The sequence below is a fragment of the Pholcus phalangioides genome, unplaced genomic scaffold (assembly GCF_987345545.1).
Source record: "Pholcus phalangioides strain wild (caught in Gottingen) unplaced genomic scaffold, Ppha-v1.0 ptg000013l_1, whole genome shotgun sequence".
NCBI lineage: Eukaryota > Metazoa > Arthropoda > Arachnida > Araneae > Pholcidae > Pholcus > Pholcus phalangioides.
The window spans coordinates 12,864,639-12,886,491 of NW_028301606.1; the positions used below are offsets into that span (position 1 = coordinate 12,864,639).

General features: G+C 36.2%; 1 protein-coding gene across 1 annotated transcript; it reads left to right on the forward strand.

The window, feature by feature from the left end:
• Positions 1-567: 567 nt before the first annotated feature.
• LOC149078619 (small ubiquitin-related modifier-like) lies at positions 568-20,043 on the forward strand. The gene is made up of 4 exons (XM_089240749.1): positions 568-953; positions 9,120-9,254; positions 13,787-13,858; positions 19,666-20,043. Exons 1-4 carry the CDS (start codon positions 939-941, stop codon positions 19,726-19,728), a joined length of 285 nt encoding a protein of 94 aa, XP_089096875.1. The 5' UTR covers positions 568-938; the 3' UTR covers positions 19,729-20,043.
• Positions 20,044-21,853: the final 1,810 nt, after the last annotated feature.

A 21,853-nucleotide genomic window follows, 5' to 3' on the forward strand; every position in this document is an offset into this window, starting at 1 on the left:
CGGGGGGGGGGGGGCATTACTCTCCTCCGGTATCTCCGCACACACACAAATGTACCATCTACACCAGTGTTTCTCAACCTTTGGAAGCCCGCGGCCCGGTTTCATTTATTTATGTTAGTGGAAGGCCCGGTGAAACACATGATTAACGGAACATGAATGGGGGAAAAGGAAACGGCAGATCAGTCGCGGCCCGGCGGTTGAGAAACACTGATCTACACCACTGGAGACACGACCCCGCCTTCCTATTGGTCTGAGAAAAAAGCCGTCCATCTCCATGATTTACATATTATTACTACCACTAAAAAGAAAAGGGGGGGGGAAGGGCTCATTTTCAATTTCCTTATTTGATTCCGACAAAAAAAAACTGTTAATTTTTTTCATTGAAATTAAGAAAGAAAAACTGGAATCAAAATCCTATTAAAAATGGAAAAAAGAAAATCAATAATTTCAAAACCATAAAAAAAAGAAAAATAATTCAAAAAATAGACAATGTAGAGGTAGTGCAAAAATTTTCCTACCGCCGGTAACCGGAAATAACCGGTTATCCGCGCGCTCGCAATCGTTACGGAGCGCCCCCTATCACGTGTATTGTTGCGGGACTTGGGATCTTCTGAAGCACTGTATAATAAGTGTGTTTTCGTTTATTGGAGAGCTGCTGCTGCGACGAGGATCGAACCAGACGAGAGAGCAGAAGTCTTTGTACGGGGGTTAAAAAAAAAAAAACTAAAACTTATTTTTTGAGTTTGAGTAAAATTTTAATTTTTTAAGCCAAGGGCAAAGAAAAAAAGCTTTTGGCGTTTTTTTGCTCCTCCTCCAATCGCTGCATTTAGTCCTGAAAACAGTTTTTTTGTTCTTAAAGTTTCCCGTCGCGGGTCCCATTTTTCGTGACTTTTTTTTTTCTTCCCGTAGGAGATTTTACTTTTTTTTGTTTCATCGTGATGTCGGACCACCAGGTAATGCTAAGCCTAATGTTCGATTTCGATTTAGTTTTTCTTGTTTCGTAGTAGTTTTTTAACGCCATTTATTGCCAGTTAACGGATTTCATAATTATTAATGATCTATCGTTTGCCATTTGAGTTTATTGCCATGTTCGTTTTTTTTTTTTTTTTCGATTTACCGCTCTTGAGTGCTCGCCGGGTGGCGACTTGAATAATGACGTTTTCTCAACTTATTTTTCAGTTTCTTTGTTCGTCGCTAGATAACGTCTATATTTGACACTAATAATTGCCGTAGCGGGTAATTATTACGAGTATTTTAATATATTGTGTGGGCGTTATGGTGTTGGAAAGTATTGGTTTTCGGTTATTTGATTGTTTTTTTTCCACGAGGTAGGGGGAAATGTGACGTTGCGTTCGGTTGTCAAAGGGGGCCCCCGGGACTTAGTGGGGCCCCTTTTAGGGTATGTAGTTAGATGTAGGGATGTTGAAACTGGGGCCCCGGTGAGAAACCGGCCCCGATAGTCAATGGTACACCCCTCCCCGGGTATGGTTGCGATATCGCTAAGCCTTTAACATGACTTTCGAAAGTCAATATGTTCAATTTTTACGTGGTGATATGTGGTGATTGCAATTATATTAATGTTATGTTCATGTGGGTAATGATTTCCATATTCTTCAAATTATTAAAATGATTATTTCTATTATATACAAATACAAATACAACGCCACAACAGGCAAAATGCCCAACGAGGTGGCTGATAAAAAGATGCCCATAAAAATATGGTTGTCATATTTTTATGGGCATCTTTTTATCAGCCACCTCGTTGGGCATTTTGCCTGTTGTGGCGTTGTATTTGTATTTGTATATAATAGAAATAATCATTTTAATAATTTGAAGAATATGGAAATATTGTGACAGCTACTTGAAACTAGTCTATCTATATTGCCATGTGGTTCTATCATTTGATTTTTTAGAAAAGGCTTAAAGTTTAAAGTGTTTTGCAAGGTTTAGTTTGGTCAAAACTTTTAAATTATTTGGATTGTGGAATTTCTGGCTAATGTACGCAGAATGCGTTGACCATGTGGAGGAGTATCCTAAAGAAACTTGTTAGTTAGGAATTGGTATACAATAAAACCTTGTTAGTGGGTTGCTTTTTGGAAATCTCAGTGGTCCTTCATGGGGGTTCCATTTTTAAATTTCTAATGAGTTGTCCCACTTTGCATAAGGAATCTATTTTTGTGAAATCGCTCAAAAATTGGAAACTGCCATATGAAACTTGCCATTCAAATTGGAAACTTTTCCTGTAATTTTCAGGATAAGTTCAACGATCATTATTATCACATCAAAGATCAACCTAGCATTTGAAGCAGAAGCTTCTATGGGCTTGGTAGCCTAGGTCGATTTATATACTCATCGAAAGTACCAAAGTCATGCCGTAACCAGGATTTTTGCACCCCCTCCCCACAACTTCAAAATTTGATAATTCTACAACTGTGTTCTTTGTTTCCTCCTAAAACTGCTGTCCCTTAAATTTTGCCACCCCGGACAGTTGCTCCCCTTCAGTTTCAGCCCTGTTTAGAGGGGTCATGAGTTGGATACTGGTTGGTTCTTTCAGAACAGTCAAACATTCCTGATACGGTTACAACAAAAAAATGGTGGCTACTGCAGGGAGTCCCACATGACAGGGTTAACCTGCCAACCTCTCAGTGAGTATAAAAAAGGCTGGCATTTGGAATCTGCAATAAATTGTAGGTCCCGTTTTATGTGTAGGAAATAACCATGGTGACAAAAATGATCAAGGAAGCCTCCATTTCTCTCGTCCCATTTTTCACTGCAGTTTTGTTGGCAGATTCTTTTATCATAAGGCTATTTTTTATTTGGGAATGGTTGAGCTGGAATTTTTTTTTTCATGCCGAGTTGCAGTTCTTGGCCAGTTTCCCTGTAAAGGGTATATAGAGAGAAAGACCTTTTAGTTTAAGCCACTTCATATTTATGTCAGCTTTCTGACATTTTCAACAAATCTTGGCTGGACGATTGTTAAGCATCTGTAACCCTGTGCTCACCCTAATGTCAATGTTTCCTAAAGTTTGTTCACCTTGAAGACAAAGCAGCGTTATAGTGGAGGAATGTGAAAAATTGACCTATTAAGAAAATTTGTATTGGGGCTGGAAAGCATGTTTTAAATTGTAAAGAATATTTTCATCTATCATGTCCCATAGGAGAGAAACTGCCACACAAGATGACAATATTTTGGTTTCCATAAACAAAAAATCGAAAAGATAACATTTTAAAAAACATTTTGTTATTGAAATGAGTAATTTTGCAGTAAATAAACATTTAAATTAATTGACAAACTCGAGTAATCAATTTTCATGATAGCTGTTGAATAACTGAAATTAGGTTTTTTACTGCATGGATGCATCGATAGACAAGAATTGGCGCTGTCATGACTTATTGTTTAATGAGTCAGTTTGCTTACAAGGTCATATTTTTGGTCTCCCAAGAGGGACTTTATTAACAAGGTTTGACTGTATATGGCATGATTTCTAGCATTTGTGAAATTTCTATGGAAATGTATTGGCAGTGCCTTTCAAAATTGGTGATATCGTCCCATGGAGGAATGAAAATTTGGAAGACGTGATGGAGCAAGAAGTTCTAAAAACTAAGGTTTTGATCAGTTTCCCGAACTTCTGTTGTATCGCTTTTTCCCTCTCCCCTTTTTTTGAAAAGTTTCCCATTACTCAAGTCCATAGGATCTCACACTAAAACTCTGCTTCTATCTCTTCCCATCCTCCTCCTCAGGGAGTGATATTGTCCACTTTCAGAAACACTGGTACGGATATTGTATCCACATGACTTTGCTGGTTTGGCCATCGGGTGGAGAGAAAAGGAAACTGGGCAGAGGGGTGCTAGTAGCTCTCAAAGCAGAATGTGCCAAAATCTGCGCTGTGTGTCTCATAATAATCAGTGCTACTGCAGAACAATCTGAAAGAAAAACGGCAGAGAATGTTATTATGGGGATTTTTACAGCGGGACATTTCCAGTCAGCCGAGGGCTCGTTGCAGAACAAAGAAAAACGTTCTGTTTTGGGGTCAGTAGCTAATGATAATCCCCCCTCCTATATTTTATTATATCACCAAGCATGTAACATGGCTTTTAGACTCAGTTGCCAAAAATCTCTAATTTCTACTTCATCTCCCGGACTCCAGAATTTTGATTGTAAGTGGAAAAATTACCAAGGAATTTATACCAATGAAGTTTTTTTTTCTTAATCTGAACTGACATCGCAAGTATGGTGTACATTGTGTGAAATTACAAAATTGGGCGAGGACAAAATCAGTCTTTTCCTACATCCGAAATCTCCAGGGATGACGTATATGTTTCGACCGTATGTCCAGTTTTGGGTCTGATGGAAACTTTTCTGCTGTCAGGATTTGATTAGAGAGTAGTAATGACAACCTATTTGTTGGCAATGACTGGCGACTTGGTCGGTGATGGTTTGCATGATGTCATGTGTGTTTTTGCAAGGGAGTGATATCTCACGTTTTACTTTTGTTAATGAAAAATCCCTACATTTTCCAAAAATCTTTTTTATATTTAATTTTGTATGGAATTTGGATCCGCTCAAAAATCTCCCTAATTCTCATTCTCGAAAGTTGTAAGCTATGGAAACTCTATTTTTACATGTTCAATTTTGTATATTATAAAGATTTTCATTGTTTGTATCATGCATAAAGCGATGAACATGATTGTTCGTATTGTGATATTTACTTGAAAATTATGTTTGACCATGTGAATGAATCTATTGTCTGCCCCTGCAATCGACTCTATCATGGATATGGGTATTGAGTTTGGAAACAGGCTTCCAGTATCACTTAACTGATTCTATTGTGCCAAACATATGGCTCATTACTTTGTGGGATTTTGTGCTAAAATATGCGAAATGAATTGACCATGCCTATGGAAACTTGTTAATCGGAAATTGATATGCAGTATAGAACTTGAATAATATGAATTTTGGGTAATATTTGGATTCACCTTGATTTTTTTTATTTTAAGTTTAGCATTAAATCAGGGGCGTAGCCAGAAATTTCTTTTGGGGGGGGGCCAAAGTGACAGAACAATGGATTTGGCCATCTTTTTCCGGTCATTTTCTCACATTTCTGGGGGGACCAGACCCTCCAAGTCCCCCCTCGCTTCGCCCTTGCATTAAGGGGGCAGGGGGAACCAAGATTTTTTTTTTTTTGCATAAGTAAATTTAGTTCGGAAAAAATCTACTAGAAGTTAGGACATTACTTTTCTCTTGATCAGTCCCTGCGTTTGACTGTTGGAGGACCCTTGCAAAACCCCATCTTTACACTTTTTCTAATTTAAGGGACCTAATATTTTCAAGACTTGACAAATCAGAAAAAAAATATTTAAGTACCAACTGAATTTCTAAGGAGCCAAGCATAGCCTTTATTAAAAAAATTATTTTAAATAACGTTCTCCAATTTTCCTTTGACTTACTGTGGAATGAAATTGAAAATTCTGCATTGCAATAAACGTAGCAATCATATTCAGAATGTTTAATTGCCTGAATTAATTTTCTGGTTGCCATGACAACCTGATGCTTGTCAATTCATAGTTTTTATTTTTAAAATTTTTTTCTTATGTCAAAAAGGGTCTAGTGCAGGGAAACTAAAATCAAACTAGTGGCCTTGAATGAGTCTTCCGTTCTCCCTCACAAAGCACTATTTAAAAAAATCTTGGGAAAATGAGTAAAAACAGCAGTGTTTAGTTCACCTCCTTATCTTATACATTGTGAACCACGGTAGGGGGGAAAAATTAGCGATGAAGTTGATATTTTATAATCGTCCTACACTATTATTTTCGCAAAGAAAGATAATTATAGACTAAAAATAAAGGTACATTCATGGTCCCCACATCCTTGAGCAGGGCCACTAGGCTGAAATATTCAGCGGGCCTCCAAACCAGACTTTTCACAGGACTATCTATAGTGAATTTATAGCATGAAAAAAATGATAGTAATTGTCTTTCTTTCTTGGGGACCATGGGTACATCCATTTATTGGCATACAATAATTATTCATTATGGCCAATGAGACTTTGCCTTCTAGAAGGGAATAGAATTAGTTAAAAAAAAGACCAAGAATAAATTGCTTACCTGTAAGTGACTGGTAATAATCCGTAATGTAAGTCAAATTCATTCACACTCTCACATAAATAGTAAATGTCCATTAGCGAGTGATAGTTCAATAAAAGGAGCTTTCCGACCTGCCAACTCTCCCGATTTAGGCGGGAGAGACTCCGGATTTTTCATCCTCCCTCCTGCTCTCCGGATTTTGGCGGAAAATTAGATTTTACGCGAGCTTTCATGTTTTCGTGGCGTCAATGATTACAGTTGCCGTTAAGGAAAACACCCGTAGAGGACAGCCGTAGTCATTTCCATCGAGCAGCCGTAAAAAAGTCTCTGTGACCACATTTAAGCAGCTGGCAAAGACTTCGTTTCTGTAGCGTTTATGGGCAGTCATTTATCAGGGGCATGACCTTGGTTGCCGAAATTCCTGTATAATCGTTATTGTATTCCATTGGCAGCCGTACGGTAAACACGTTTTTTCATCCGCAGCTTTGTAGTTTGAATTTTTTTAAATCTATTTTTCCGATTAAACATCTTCAGAAAGAAAATTTAAAACTTTAAGCTATATACAGCTAAATATAAAGCTTTTAAGAATTCATATACCCAAGATTATCAATCACTGATAGCCAGGGTTTAAGCTGGATAAAAAATTTCTTTTGCAAAAAAGCAAAAATTGGGGGAAAAGCTTTAGTAAAATGCTACAATGCTATGTAATGATTGATGGTTGGATGTATTACTCATTTCGTACCTCCTGTAAGCATTTTTACGAAAGTGGCTACTTCTTCTTTCGCACTCTACGATTGTCTTTTACATTTTGCGAAAGCGACCGTAGCTTAAACCCTGCTGATAGCATCCACGAAAGGAAACACTTATAATTTATGAATAGTATGTAGGTGTGATTTCTCTATTCGGCATGGAAAGACTGACATGGAATTATATTCTTCTCAGGGGCAATGCAGAACCTGCCTTGGGGGGGGGGGGAAAGAATGTAACTTTTTCTTAATTTATTAAAAAAAAAAAAAATCAGAAATTGATCCAGTCTATGAGTGTCGGGGAGGGGGGGCAACCCCCCCCCCCCCCCCCCCCCCCTCGGGAGAATCTCCGGATTTCAAAAGTTGGCAAGTCTGGGAGCTTTGTTTCGGTAACAACAAACCATACCAAAAGAAAAAAATTTGTTAATCTTGAAAGGGAAATGGAGTTTTCGTACATCCTCCCACACTCGTGTGTGCATGCGTGACACATTTACAGGAATCCAGTCAAGGTGAGATAATGGAGGCCTGCATCAGAGAGAATTTTTTAAAAATACCTTAGCACTAGAACTGCAGAGTGGGTCAATTTAACCCAAATCAAACTTAGTTTTCATTTATCTCGCAAACTCAAGCTCAGATGATAAAAAAACTTCATGAAAAATTATATCTTCACATTTCGGGTCCCATCATGCTCTTAAGACGACCTTGGTCTAAACATGATTTTTCAAAAATCTGGAGTTTTTGTGCACCTGCATGGGGGGGTATTTTGTGGAAGGGCCAAAGAGCCGTATGTTGCTCTCTGACCACTGGGATAGATGTGGAAATATCCTTTTCTATTTTTTTTAAAGGCCATAAAAAAAAATTGCTCTCCCACTTGTATGGTGATCCACAGCTAGGCTTGGCAACTCCCAGGCATGATTAAAAAGTTTGTATTAGTACCTAAGATTTCTTGGGAATTGATATGTTTGTCTTAGAACAAACGGTCACACGCACAGCAGAAAAGAAGTGACTAATTCCCAGGAGACTTTAAGGTTGTCTTGAACTTAGAAAATTGACTTAAATAAATTAGGCCGGTGTCTTAAATTTTTTTGTCAATCTTCCCTGATTCATAGGTGAAACCGGCTTATAATAAAGTAGAGTTTCGTTTATCGGAACAACTCTGTCAATCGAACACCTTTTCAACTTAACTCATTTTCAGTTTTCTATAGTTAATGATGATCAACAGTTATTTTCTTGGAAATTGAATGTTGAATCCTCTTTTCTCCCAAACTCGATAGCTTCGCTCTATCATGCAATAATTCACTTCTAAACAATTGTATATGCCGTACCTGTGAGCTATAAGATGTAAGTGTACCTGGATCTACTCCCTGATGTATGTAGTTAGATTATTGACAAGTAAACAAATGTGTCAATGGGAGTAGATTTAGCTGTCATCTTTTTTTCGTCTGACGAATTCATCTTAAATTCAATTTATTCCTATACGTCATAGGTTTTCCAAACTTCTCACTTTTCTAAACACCCTTCGGTCCCGATTTGTTCAGATAATCAAGGTTCTACTGTAAATACTATTTAGTCCTTGGGAATTCATTACAGTGCAGATCCAATTGTATTTACCTATTTAACCATTAGCTCAGTGTTTTTAACTTTTTTCAGCCCATTTCTCCCTCCTGACCTAATTTTCTACTTGTAGCCCCCGATCTTATCCCGGGGAGGGGGGGGGGGAGACCCTAGCCTCATCAAGGAATGATGTCATTCATAATAGAATTGATTTTTGGAGTAAATTTTATAGTGAACAAAATTTTATAAATAAGGTCTATCTTCAGACCCAATGGGTTTTAGTGAGGTTTTTCTGCTTATCCATATTAGCATCATGGACCACTGTACGTAACTGGAAGTAGTACCTCTCTATTCATATACAGGCCCCTTCTCAAAAATTATAGAATCTGTTAGTCTCCTATGGTATGAGAAGACTAGACTGGAAGAAGGATCCGTACATTAGCAAAGTTGTAGTCAAACATTTTCTTAGTTTTTCACTTCCTTCATCTGATCTTTTTTTTTCATTGTTTTCTTTGGAGAGCCCCAACCATAAATCATGTCTCCTGGCACTTGATCTTTATCCGTGGCCCCTTTAGAATACCCTAGGACTCCAGGTTTAGAGCCGCTAAGCTACTTTATCGAAAGCCTGTCATTTATTAAAGATTTGACATGAAAGTTGTAACTTTATCATTACTTTGTTTTGAATACATGCATTGTTTTTAAGTTGGTTTTAATTGGTTTATTTTTCATTTGCAGCAAAAAGCGGAAGGTGACGGAGGATCAGAATACATCAAACTGAAAGTTGTGGCCCAGGATAGTAATGAAATCCACTTTCGGGTGAAAATGACTACACAAATGGGCAAGCTGAAGAAGTCTTACAGTGAGCGAGTGGTGAGATATTCAATTTTATTTCATTCTATCGGTCCACAGGCTTTTCGCAAAGGACCCAGTAATTTTAGTTGATTTAGCTACGATTTTATAAAACAAGTTTTCATAATAGCAATGTATAACTTGTGCACAAGGCCCTGTAGAACCTCGTTATAATGGACTCCTTGGGACAAAATTTTATCTGCTAACAAAGATATGTTCATTAATGGGTAATAAAATACTTAGTCCATCAACATAACTTTAAAAAAAATGTCAGTTAAAGGGAGGTTTCACTTAACCTTGCTGCACGGAGGAATTTCAAAGCGATCACAAAGAATTTTTGTATTGATTTTAATGAATTTTCTCATTGACCTTGGAATGTTATTTAGGAGCCATTAACAGAATAGCCATATCACTTCTGATTTGCTAATATATTGACATTTTTGCAGAAAACTGATTTAGCAATGGAATATTTCATTGTTTAAGTGACATTTTGTCTTGTTTCAAAATGACTCTTATAATTAAAACCAGAGGGTCGAGTTTTTGACATCAAAACATAATCCAAAAGCATTCACTTAGGTTTTTGAACACAATAGGTATATAACATGATGAAAAACTTTTCGCATGTTAGTGTTTTGTTTCGAAATATTAATGTATTGGAATAATTAAAATGTGAATATTAATTTTAATTTGCAATTTTTACAAAAAGGTGACTTACTGAGGTGTGTGTGTGTGGTTTTTTTTTTTGATTTTTTTGGCGTGAAACTGTGGAGCCCAGGGATTCCTTGAAAATTATACAAACATTGAGTGTGGCAATGCCGAGGGCTCTGTAAAATACATGAACAGGTCAACTGTGCAAGTTCCACATCCTTGTGTGTTTCTTCAGCATCTTGTCTGCTCCATCTGTCACATTTAATGCTATTGTAATAAGTGGCAGTATTTGTTGTTTTTTTTAATATGTTGTCATCTGCAGACACATCTATGTGCAAGGTGCTAAGAATTGTGAATTCTTTTTGCTCTTGCACCTATATACAGAGAAATCATTTCGTTATAAGAAATTTTTGTTATAGAGGAATATTCCAGGTTTTTGCATTGTTCCTATGCAAACTAATCTGGGGGATTAGAAAAGTGTTCGTTAAAACTTGATTCAACTGTATAGGTGAGTGTTTCCATTCCTCAGTGTAACAGAACAATATTATGGCATTGAAGTGTCACTTGCAATTGTGTTCTTCATAAATTCATTTAAATTTCACAAGTAAAATAGTTGTCAGTTGTGACAGTGTCCAGACTTGAGATGTGGTTGCAGTACTGCCACTTTCCTAAAGTTGTGCATTGATTGGTCGCTCTATCTTCCCCCAAATACGGATAGCCATTCAAAACATTTGTAGATATTGTAACAATTGTTAATCACACACAGTACTTGATGCCAAACTTGTTTGGCTTATTTGCCATGCGTTGGATAAATTTGCATCAGTATTTACACAGCAAAAATTGCTCATTAATGGTTATTTTTGATCCAGGACTGAGCTAATAAAAAGTTTCCCATTTGCTTGTACCAAATGTCTGAAGCGAGAGTAAATCTGTTAGTAGCCAGGTGCTCAGCTCTGATGCTTCTGACATAGGCTGAGATACCTCATGATTTCACGGTATCGATTGCGCAATATTGTTTCTTTGGTTATAGGTGGTCCCCAATACTTGTTTCACAAATCATTTACATATTTACTTTAAAATCTATCATTTTTTTATGGGGTTTAAAATCACAGTTAACTGTTCTAGGTATTTCTGATTATTTTAATAATTAACAAAAATATTAATTTGTCACGGTATTTCCCCCGAGGTATTTTAAGAAGTTTGAAAATATTAACTTCGACGTTGCATTGTGTGTCGAGATAACATGGGAAATTGGAAAGGGTCAAAACAACTTCCAACAGCGCTTGTGAAATAACAAAGAACGCTTTTATGTAGATTAAAGTTTTTTTTATATATTTTCAATTATAATTACTGAGAAAAAACATCTATTTTTGATATTTTAAATTTTCTGATCTTCCCAAAATTTTATTCCAAATAAAAATTCTCATGCAGCATCTATTAATACAATTTATAACTTTAGCTCGGGTTGTGTAAATCCAGAGTTTTATAGTATTTTCTATCAAAGCTTTGTTTTGTGCATTTGCATACAGCCTCCATTGTATTATAAATGATGGTAAATATACCATATCATAGTCAAACTTATTCTTGTTGCACTAAGAACATGTTATAGGAGATTTTTTAAGCGTCATACACTACTTTGGCTAGCACTGTCAAATTGAAATACAATTCTTCTTAATAAATCGTACAATTAAGTATTTTGATTGCTAAATATGTATATTCTAATGTTATGCACAATAAGGGTATTGTTTTAGGTCATTTAATAACAAATGAATGTTACATACATGGCATAAAAGAACTTTTATACCTCCAAAAACCTGTCTGTTATAAAAAAGGTACAGCAGATAAGTCTATATGTATGCACATATAAACTGAAGAGCCAAAAAAACTGGTACAGGCATGCGTATGCAAATAAAGAGATATGGAACGAATCAGAGTACGGTGCTGCGGTCGGCAACGCCTATATAACACAACAAGTGTCTGGCATAGTTGTTAGATCAGTTACTGCTGCTACGATGGCAGGTTATCGAGATTTAAGTGAGTTTGAACGTGGTGTTATAGTCTGCGCACGAGAGATGGGACATAGCATCTCCGAGGTAGCGATGAAATTTGGATTTTCACGAGTGCACCATGAATATCGGGAATCTGGTAAAAAATTAAATCTACGGCATCGCTGGGGCCGGAAAAAGATTATGCAAGAACGGAACCAACGACGACTGACGAGAATCATTAAACGGGACAGACGTGCAACCCTTCCGTAAATTTCAATGCTGGGCCATCAACAAGTGTCAGCGTGCGAACCATTCATTGAAACATCATCGATATGGGCTTTCGGAGCCGAAGGCCCACTCGTGTACCCTTGATGACTGCACGACACAAAGCTTCACGCCTCGCCTGGGCCCGACAACACCAACATTGGACTGTTGAGGATTGGAAACACGTTGCCTGGTCTGACGAGTCTCTGTTCCAATTGCTTCAAGCTGATGGACGTGCACGGAGACAACCTCATGAATCCATGGCCCCTACATGTCAACAGGGGACTATTCAAGCTGGTGGAGGCTCTGTGATGGTATGGGCGTGTGCAGTTGGCGTGATATGGGACCCCTGATACGTCTAGATACGACTCTGATAGGTGACAGGTACGTAAGCATCCTGTCTGATCACCTGCACCCATTCATGTCCATTGTGCATTCCGACGGACTTGGGCAATTTCAGCAGGACAATGCGACACCCCACACGTACAGAATTGCTACGAAGTGGCTCCAGGAACACTCTTCTGACTTTAGACACTTCCGCTGGCCACCTAAATCCCCAGACATGAACATTATTGAACATATCTGGGATGCCTTGCAACGTGCTGTTCAGAAGAGATCTCCACCCCCCTCTTACTCCTACGGATTTATGGACAGCCCTGCAGGATTCATGGTGTCAATTACCTCCAGCACTACTTCAGACATTACTCGAGTCCATGCCACGTCGTGTTGCGGCACTTCTGCGGGCTCGTGGGGGCCCTACACGATATTAGGCAGGTGTACCAGTTTTTTTGGCTCTTCAGGTTATAAGCAGTTGAAGAAATTTTGGAAGGTCAAGAATCGTCCTGAATTAAAACGTTGAATGATTCCATAGTTTTTCCTTCAGCGTTTATGCTATGCTTTATTCAAATTGCATATTTATAAGGGGGGAAAAACATTGTTCAAAATAATTATGTAGAAAATTATTTTGCAATCATTAAGTATCTGTTCTTTGTATAAGTCACTTTTTAAACATTACATGCAATTAACATGTGTATTTCCAACTGGAACTTTTATATTGAAAAGCAATATTCAAGGTTTTTGACATGACAGTTTAAACCGTCCAGAACTCCCATGCATCAAAAAACTGCCAACCCTTATTAAAACTAACATAGCTGTCAGGTCTCATGAATTTCTACTTCACCACCTGGATTCCTGAAAAATTCTTATCTCCCGAATCTCAACCATGTTTGGGGGGATAATTTTCTGGGGAAAAAAATCTTTCCCTTTAAAAACAATATAAATTGTCACAATTTATTTAAATCATGACAATGTTTCATTTCGTTGGGGGAGGGGGGCAAAATTTGCAAAGAGCAATCGCCAATTGGCTCGCACCATTCATAGATGAGACAACTTGTATTTGCTGTGATCCTGTATTCTGTTTTTGAACACAACGTTATGATTTATTTGAGTGTGATAATGACAATAATTGTTTGATTAGTTCAGTTTGTTACGATCATGTAATGTTAAAGAAGTGTCTTGTTGGCTTATAAATCCCTGAACACAAATTTTAGATTCCCATCATTATAAAGTTGTTTGACTTTACTGCCACAAATGTTATTAAATATTGATATGATGTGGATTAGGCTGATTTTTATTTTTTATTTTTTTTTTTAGGGTGTCCAAGTAACTTCACTCAGATTCCTCTTTGATGGTCGTCGAATCAACGACGATGAAACTCCCAAGCAGGTAGTTTTTCTTTGTTTATTAGAGATGTTTTTAATGCCATAATTGAATGAGTCGTAGAAATTTTTTTTTTATTCAGCTTTTTTTCAATGGTTGTCTGTCCAGTCTGTACTATGCAGAGGAACTTCAATCATTTCTTTAATGTTAAGCAATTACATATGGTTGGCAAACTTTGATTACCTTACAGCAGAAGTGCACAACCTTTTCAGTTTGTGGGATAGAAACACGCGCGTGTGTGTATATATGTGTGTGTGTGTGTGTATGTATATATATATATATATATATATATATATATATATATATATATATATATATATATATATATATATATATATATATTATATAATGACAATTCAACCTGTATTTTACGGGACATTTCTATAGTTTTGACCAGTTGTCTCTACTTCCTTATGCCAGTATTTTTTTTGACCAAAAAAGTTATTTACGGAAATTAAGGGTTGTGATTAATTTGTAAATTATATGACTAGTTATCATAATAAATTGGTCAAATGTATTCACACCTGTATCATATTTGTCAGTTTTTTTGTGAATGACATTTTAATCCAAGTTGTGTGCTGTTAGGTTAGGACAAGGTTACCATATTTATCGCTAATTTAAACAAGTTGGCATGTTCTCCTTGCTACTCCAGTATTGTGACAAATATTTCTTCATATTTGTAGTGTGCTTTTCCACTTGCAGATGTGTCCCTTTTCAGTTTTTTAATGTTAATGTTTATTTTTAGTTGATTGCTAGCAGTTCTTGTTTCAGCATGCCTCTGAGTTTTAATATATTCAGTGAAACCGAATGTCAAGAGTAAAATAATTTTCCGATTTGTTCAGGTTTCCCTCTGGTACATAAAAGCACTAATCATTGAAGAGATTGTTTTCTGATTCTTCATTCAAGACCAGTTTTTACCTCATTCTATGTTGTAGAAGGGATTCGCTGTAATCATGCAATCAAACCTTGTTAATTTGTCACTCCGCTTACAGGATCACTTTTTAAAATAGTGATTGTCCTATGGGGTTCTTTGCAATTACCCGTAGGATACTACCTATGTCTCACAGACAGAGGTGTAGGCAGTTACCATGCAGTTGGTTTTTTTTTTTTTTTAGTTAGTATACATCTCCACACTCTGCTTAACCTTTTACTGTGTTAGGATTTAAATTGATTTTCCTAATTTACTTCTATTTTCCCTTCAGTTTAGGAATATCAACCATAAAATTTATTTTAAATTTCCTGTATCTTTTCTGGATTTGCTCATGGTGGTTACTATAACAACCAATTTATCCCAAATTTGACATTAGAGTCCAGATTATGCATAGTTAGTCTTTTTTTTGTGCATGTAAAGAAATCCCAAAAAATTTGTAAAATTCAGAAATTTTTGCTGAAAATGCAGGGGCCAAAGTACTGAATCCCTGAGCATTTGCACCAATTCCAGTTTGTCATACGGGTCATTTTGAAAGTACATGCAGGTTTTCTAATTGAGACGGCAGACATAGATCCAGAGGAGTTGCAAGAGCCAAATAATATGGAATGAATCTACACAAATAGGTCGCTTCTCCTAGCACACTGTCCTGAATCCTTGCTTGTCCACCAGTTTGTGCCAATCCCCCCCCCCCATGCCTGTAAATGGTGTGCTGGCTGTCGGAATCATCTCTTGTAAGCAACATTCTCTTAGTTCTTAAAAAAAATTAGTTTACTCATATCTGATCTTTTTTTTATTTGTTTGCAGTATAAAAAAATAAAATGAAATAAACAGTTTGGGAAGAAATTGGCTCATTCGCGTGCATTCTATTGGGACAGCCGTCTATGTTACCGGACTATGTGCCGGACTATGTTACCATCGTGTGCAGTGTCGCTCAATAAAAACTCAATTTGAATGAAAAAGTTTGTTTTATTCCACATCAAAATATACAGATTCAGCACTCCCACCCATTCTACTTTTTGGTAAAATGTCCTACTTTCTCAGTTTTGTCTTTTCATACTTTTTATCAAAATATATAGATGAAATTTGTATAATTGATTTTAATTGAGGGAATCATTGATATAATGCCAAATAATACAAATGTAGTCGATTTGTAATTAATGATTTAGCCAAAGCAGAAATTATATTGTTTTTAAAGTTATATTATTGGGGGAGAAGGTGTATGTGGATCATTTGGGTTTATTAATTTTTCATTTGCTTAGTTTGAGGGTTAAACAGAGTAGTAATTATAAACTTTTACCTGGTTGGAAAAATAATTTTGTATTTACTACTACATGGTCTTGGACAGTAACTACCATTCAAAATTGTGCGCATTTTGTGTATAGGTGAGACAACAGCTTTCATAACAAAGCAGTTGGGTACATAGGCCTATTCTAGGTTTTGTGACTGATAACGTTCAGTTGTCTTTTGTATTTCTAGGGCATTTAGAGGCATAAACAATATTTAAAATGCTCAGCAAGGAGCTAGAAATGAAATGAAAGTGTTTCATTTGTGAAAAACAATTACACAAGAGCATTGTGCGTTAAATTTTTAAACATACTTTTCAAAAAAGAGGATGGACAATGCAGTAAGACCATCTGGTGCATCTTGATTTATTTATATCAGACCTTGTAATGTACACATTTTGCACTGTGCTTTTGGAAGTGGTCTCGACAGAGCATCATTTTTAAAAAAAGAAAAAAAAAAAAACTTACACGTATATTTTTTCACATCTTGATGTGAATGTAACTTCATTCATTCGTTCCGGATATTCCATAATAAATGTCAACACGTTATCCACCAGGTCGAGGAACAGCTTTATGTATCCAATACTAATCCAGCATCACTGCAAGAGGTAATGTTGATGTGACTGATTGAATTTGCAATCCACCCTCCGGTTTTGAAATTTGAATTTGCGTTTCATCTTCTGACCTTGACATTCAATTTTGTGATTCATCGGTCAATGATCAAACTTCAGAATTTTTGTCTGCGGAACTGTAATAGTATTGATCGTTGAAAATATTCATTATGAAGTGATAACTTTGTTACAATCGGGATCCAGTATAGCTTCCACTCCAGCAAAATTTTCATCAAAGCGAACATTTGATGTTTCAACCAATTGATTGGATTTAGGCGTATCCAAATGCTTTATCTGTGTTCATTAGGCATATCCAACCATAATACCAATTGTTGCTTTTGAATTTCTTCCGTAATAGGGATGACAGGATTCCTGTGTGAGGAATGATCATGTTATGCTCCCACATCATCATGAAAATTTTAACACAAATGTTCCAGTTTAGCAACTATAGAGGATATATATGTAGGATTTTTATTTTCAGTTCTTTTTGTTGTCGGTAGATGGCGCTGTGGCACGCAAGTGAATGAGTAATATTGTAAAGATTAGTGGTGGCAACAGTGAGTTTGCCGGGAGAAGTCGGCGGGAAAGGCCAGGGTTTTTTTTTTTTTTTGTCGTATCTGTGTATGAACGTCTTGTATGTTTTGTGCGCGTAATAAATGTTTCAAAAATGGAGACTGTGTTTTTCTCTGTGAAGAGCTCTGTATATAAACAAACATGTTAGAGAATTTATTTGGGTGGACAAAATATATTTGAATGTAAACAATTAGAAATTGGTTTTTTGATTATTTTATTGTATGTTGTGACACCCAGGCTGCCATTAATTTTTGATTCTCACCCTTTGAGAACAACCGTTCAAAACATTTTGATGTAAAGTATCATTTTCTAAGAAACCCTGTGGGAAAGAAACTTTTTAAATTGAAATTTTTTTATCAATAGTAAATAGAATCTTGCAGATTATTTTATGAAACCTATCATTGTAAAAAATATTAAATTATTATATGAACTTTTGTATGGAAGCATGAGAGGGCCGATTGTTGGGGAGGGGAAATATTCCTTCACGCCTTATGCAAATAAGGGATTACGCTTGTATGCAACTGGTGGACTTCCATGGGGGGGGGGGAGAAAGAATTTCCCTGTCTATAAAATATTGTTCTTGATCTGGGTTCAGTATAGTGTCAGTTCAGTATGAGTTTCAATATGGTTCAGTTTACCATGTTTGTTATTGCGTCTCGTTGTGCTATTTTGCCATGCCGAGTTTGATGTGGAATAAAACTTTTTCCTTTTTCATTTAAATTTGGTTTTTATTGAGAAACACTACACACTGCGCTAACAATTTTCGTCTGATGCGGATCACGTGACTGATCATTGTGCGTTTGGCACAATGATCAGTCGGGTAATGATGTGCATCCCACATGGAACATTGCTTTATCACTCGCACCTTGCTCTGTTTAATGTTCTACTCTGATGTGATCCCATTATTGCTACATGCTGTAGCACCTCGCAACTCAGTGGGACCAAGTGTGTTCAAGAGTTGGTCATCTGCATGATGCATTTTCAGCAGGCGCACCTGCCAAGCTTATTTTGGAAAGTTGGGTACCAAAGGAGCTCTGAGCATGACAAAACATTGGTGGGTGGGTTTAGGCAGTCCATGACTAGGTTGGGGCAACCTTGACCCTGGGCTGAATCGAGGCCCCTTACAGAAAATGTATTTATTTTGCATAATCTTCCATAACCCGTTCAAGGAAGGCTCCCAAGGAAAAGTGCCTTAAATTTTCAAGACTGGATTCATTTGAATTTTAAAAAGTTAGTTTTATTACCATGAATGCATCAATCCAGGGATAGGAAGTAACCGGGCCATAGCTTTCTGTTAATCGGATCACTATTTACACAGGGTAATATTTTTGCTTTCCCAAGAGTGATTTCTTTACTAGGTTTGAGTATAAATCGTTAAAATTTTAATGTCTCGTACCTTTTTTTATTATATCGGTATTTTGAATATTGTTATGAAAGTAAAAGAACCAAAAGCTTTTGGTTCTTTTACTGATTAAATTTTTCCTCGACCACCTGGGTCTTCAAGCATTTATGAGAAGCACTGTGGGCGAGTGAGTTGGCAGTTTGAGTCATTCTATCTGGGTTAATCCGTGAATTTGAGTGTATATTCATATGATGCAGGAAGGGCCTAGTGTATTTATGAATTTGATTAACAGGTGTAGAAAGCCATAAAACCTAAAAAATTATGTACACTCGCATGAAATCGAATCAAACAATTTGCACTGGGCTGGACATTCGGTTTCCTCGTAACGTTGCTTCAGGAGGGGGGGGGGGCCTCATCATGTGGTTTGAGCCCTCTAGGTTCCAGTGTCACTGAGGTGCTGTATTTAATGAACTTAATAATTTTTTTAAATTATAATTTAATTTTTCAGTGATTTTATTTTTTATTGTAGATGTTGTCCTAGGGGGATACCCGCCCCCCATGGCAAAGCTGAACATTCATCACTACTGTCGAGCTTTAAGCCAATGTTGGCATGTCTGCTGCTATAAATTCCAAATATTTTGTTCTGCTCTCAGCCTGCAATTTAGTGACTACACAAAGAAAATTACAGGTTCTAATGTCAATTTTTTTTTGGTCATTGTTGCAACCTTGTATTTGTCCAGCCCTGCGATAGCATTGATAGTATCGTTGTATATCAGGTGATTTATCTCATCTCCAGGGGAAAGTATTGTGAATTTTGAAATTGTGTGGGAAATCACAATTTAGTCTGTTCACAAGTCCAATTAAACTTTGGTAACTCGAATTGCTTCAGCACAGAAATTTACACATTATTGAAAGTTGTAGAAATGTGACTTATTTCAAATCAAGTTTATTTTAAGAATGCAAACCATTTCATTCAGTGGGTATTTGTTGCCAATAGCGTTTTTATTTTGTTCCGATGTCGTTTTTGTTCATGCAGAAGTCTTAATAACTGAGTAAATTATTGATCTTTGCAGTTGGAAATGGAAAATGATGATGTTATTGAAGTCTACCAAGAACAAACTGGTGGTGCCCATTGAAATGCTGGAAACATCTGTATATCATCTTTGAAAATTTTCATTTTGCTGTATAAAGTCAGTTTTTGTTTTTTAAAAATGTTTTTTGCTGTTTCAGTTGTACCATAATGGGTCAGTAAATGTAGTCTGCTTTTATTTTTCCTTTTTTTTTTCTTTTTTTTTTCTTCCTGTTTGTCAAACCTGGAAACATCAAACTGTCATAACTTGTTGTCAGATATGTCAAGACTTCTGAATTCAAGAATTCCTGAAATTTTTTTCGTGTATTTTTCTTTTTCACCGTTTTTCATGAATAATAAATGTGTTTAAATCTTTCTAGAAGTTTTGTGATACGTTCATGGGTGTTATTGGAAATACATTTATTCAGTACAGTTGAAAATTACGTTTTCCTGGGTAATTTTAGCTTTTCCCCAGTTGATTTTGAAACTTGTTTTATAAAAACACACAAATTTCAATGAGATTCTCTCTCTCTCCCCCCCCCCCCCCCCCCCCCCCCCCCGTAAAATATACAATTTGAATAGAGCCTACCATAAAAGCTGAAGGGAAAACTATGGAACTATTTGGTATTATATATTCAATTCATGATTCTCAACCTTCCAAAATTTGTCCCATTGCTTTACTTACATAATTTATATCGATACACTTATATAACTTATGTACTCTTTTCATAACAGGTGTTTAAAAATTTCTTTCATACCATGTAATGTTGATTTCTGTTATTAAATTATCTAGATAATCACAGGAACTTAAAACAATACCCTTATTGTGTGCAATGTTATGCAATGAATATTCTAGCAATTTTGATATTGCTAGATACGTTCGACTAAAAAATACATACTGAATTGTAGGACTGAAATATTTTTTAATTTGACAGTGCTGGCTTGTATACGATGCTTAAGAAACGCCTATAACTTATTTGTAGTGCAAAAATAAGAATGACTATATATAATTTTGACTGATGTGGTATATTCGCTATCATTATAAATGCTAGTACATTGCATTATGCAAATGTACTATGTATGCCCCAAAGCAGAATGTTTTGCATTGTTCTCAATGAGCCCTGGACTGACTGGAAATGTTCTGCAGTTCCCATAAGTGTTTTCTATATTTCTCTTAAAATTCTTCCCGATTGTTCTGCAATTGCACTGATTGTTCTGTGACGTATTCTGCTTTGGGGTATGTATGTACAATATACATTTGTATTTTGAATAACCAGCTCTATTTCACTTTATATATTGAAACAGGTAATCGGTAGTTTAGATAAAATGACACATTTAATTTCATTTTAGTTAAAGAGTAGTGTTAAAATAAGACAGATACACAGTAGTTCATAATAAACATGAATTTATGTAATGTAGCCTCTCCGAAACGCTATTCCATCCATGATCTGATATACCGCCGAAATATATTCATTTTTATATATATATATATATATATGATATATATATATATCATATATGATATATATATATATCATATATGATATATATATATATCATATATGATATATATATATATATATATATATGATATATATATATATATATATCATATATGATATATATATATATATATATCATATATGATATATATATATATATATATATCATATATGATATATATATATATATATGTCTGGACAGACCCCCTGAATAGCCTTAAAATGTTTCTCCTGGATATTTCAATTCTTGCCAATTAAAGGGTTAAAGATAAAAGCGCAATCCAAATCGTCAGAGGATGTTTCAGCAGCCTATTAAGGCCATCCAAAAAGCGGCGGGGAAGAGTCTGATGGTCATGTCATGAGAAATCAATGCACTCCCCCTCCCACTGTGGTCCTGCGATATTCGGGGGCGGGGCACGGAAGGGAATCAAGTGAAAGGGGGAGCTTCAAAAAAATTGAGATGCGAAGAAACTGCTTTCTAAGTCAAATATTGTGGAGAATGTGACTAGAATCCGACAAAACTGTCCAGAGTCAAGGTCATCTTTACACACTGATCCTCGCATGGCAAAAGCCGCCTAGATGTATCTTATCGTATCGGGCAGGCATGGCCCAGGAGCCTGATATTTACATTCTACGTGGGTTCTTATGGGGGGGGGGATCATGCTGTTGAGACAGAGATTGAACCTTTGT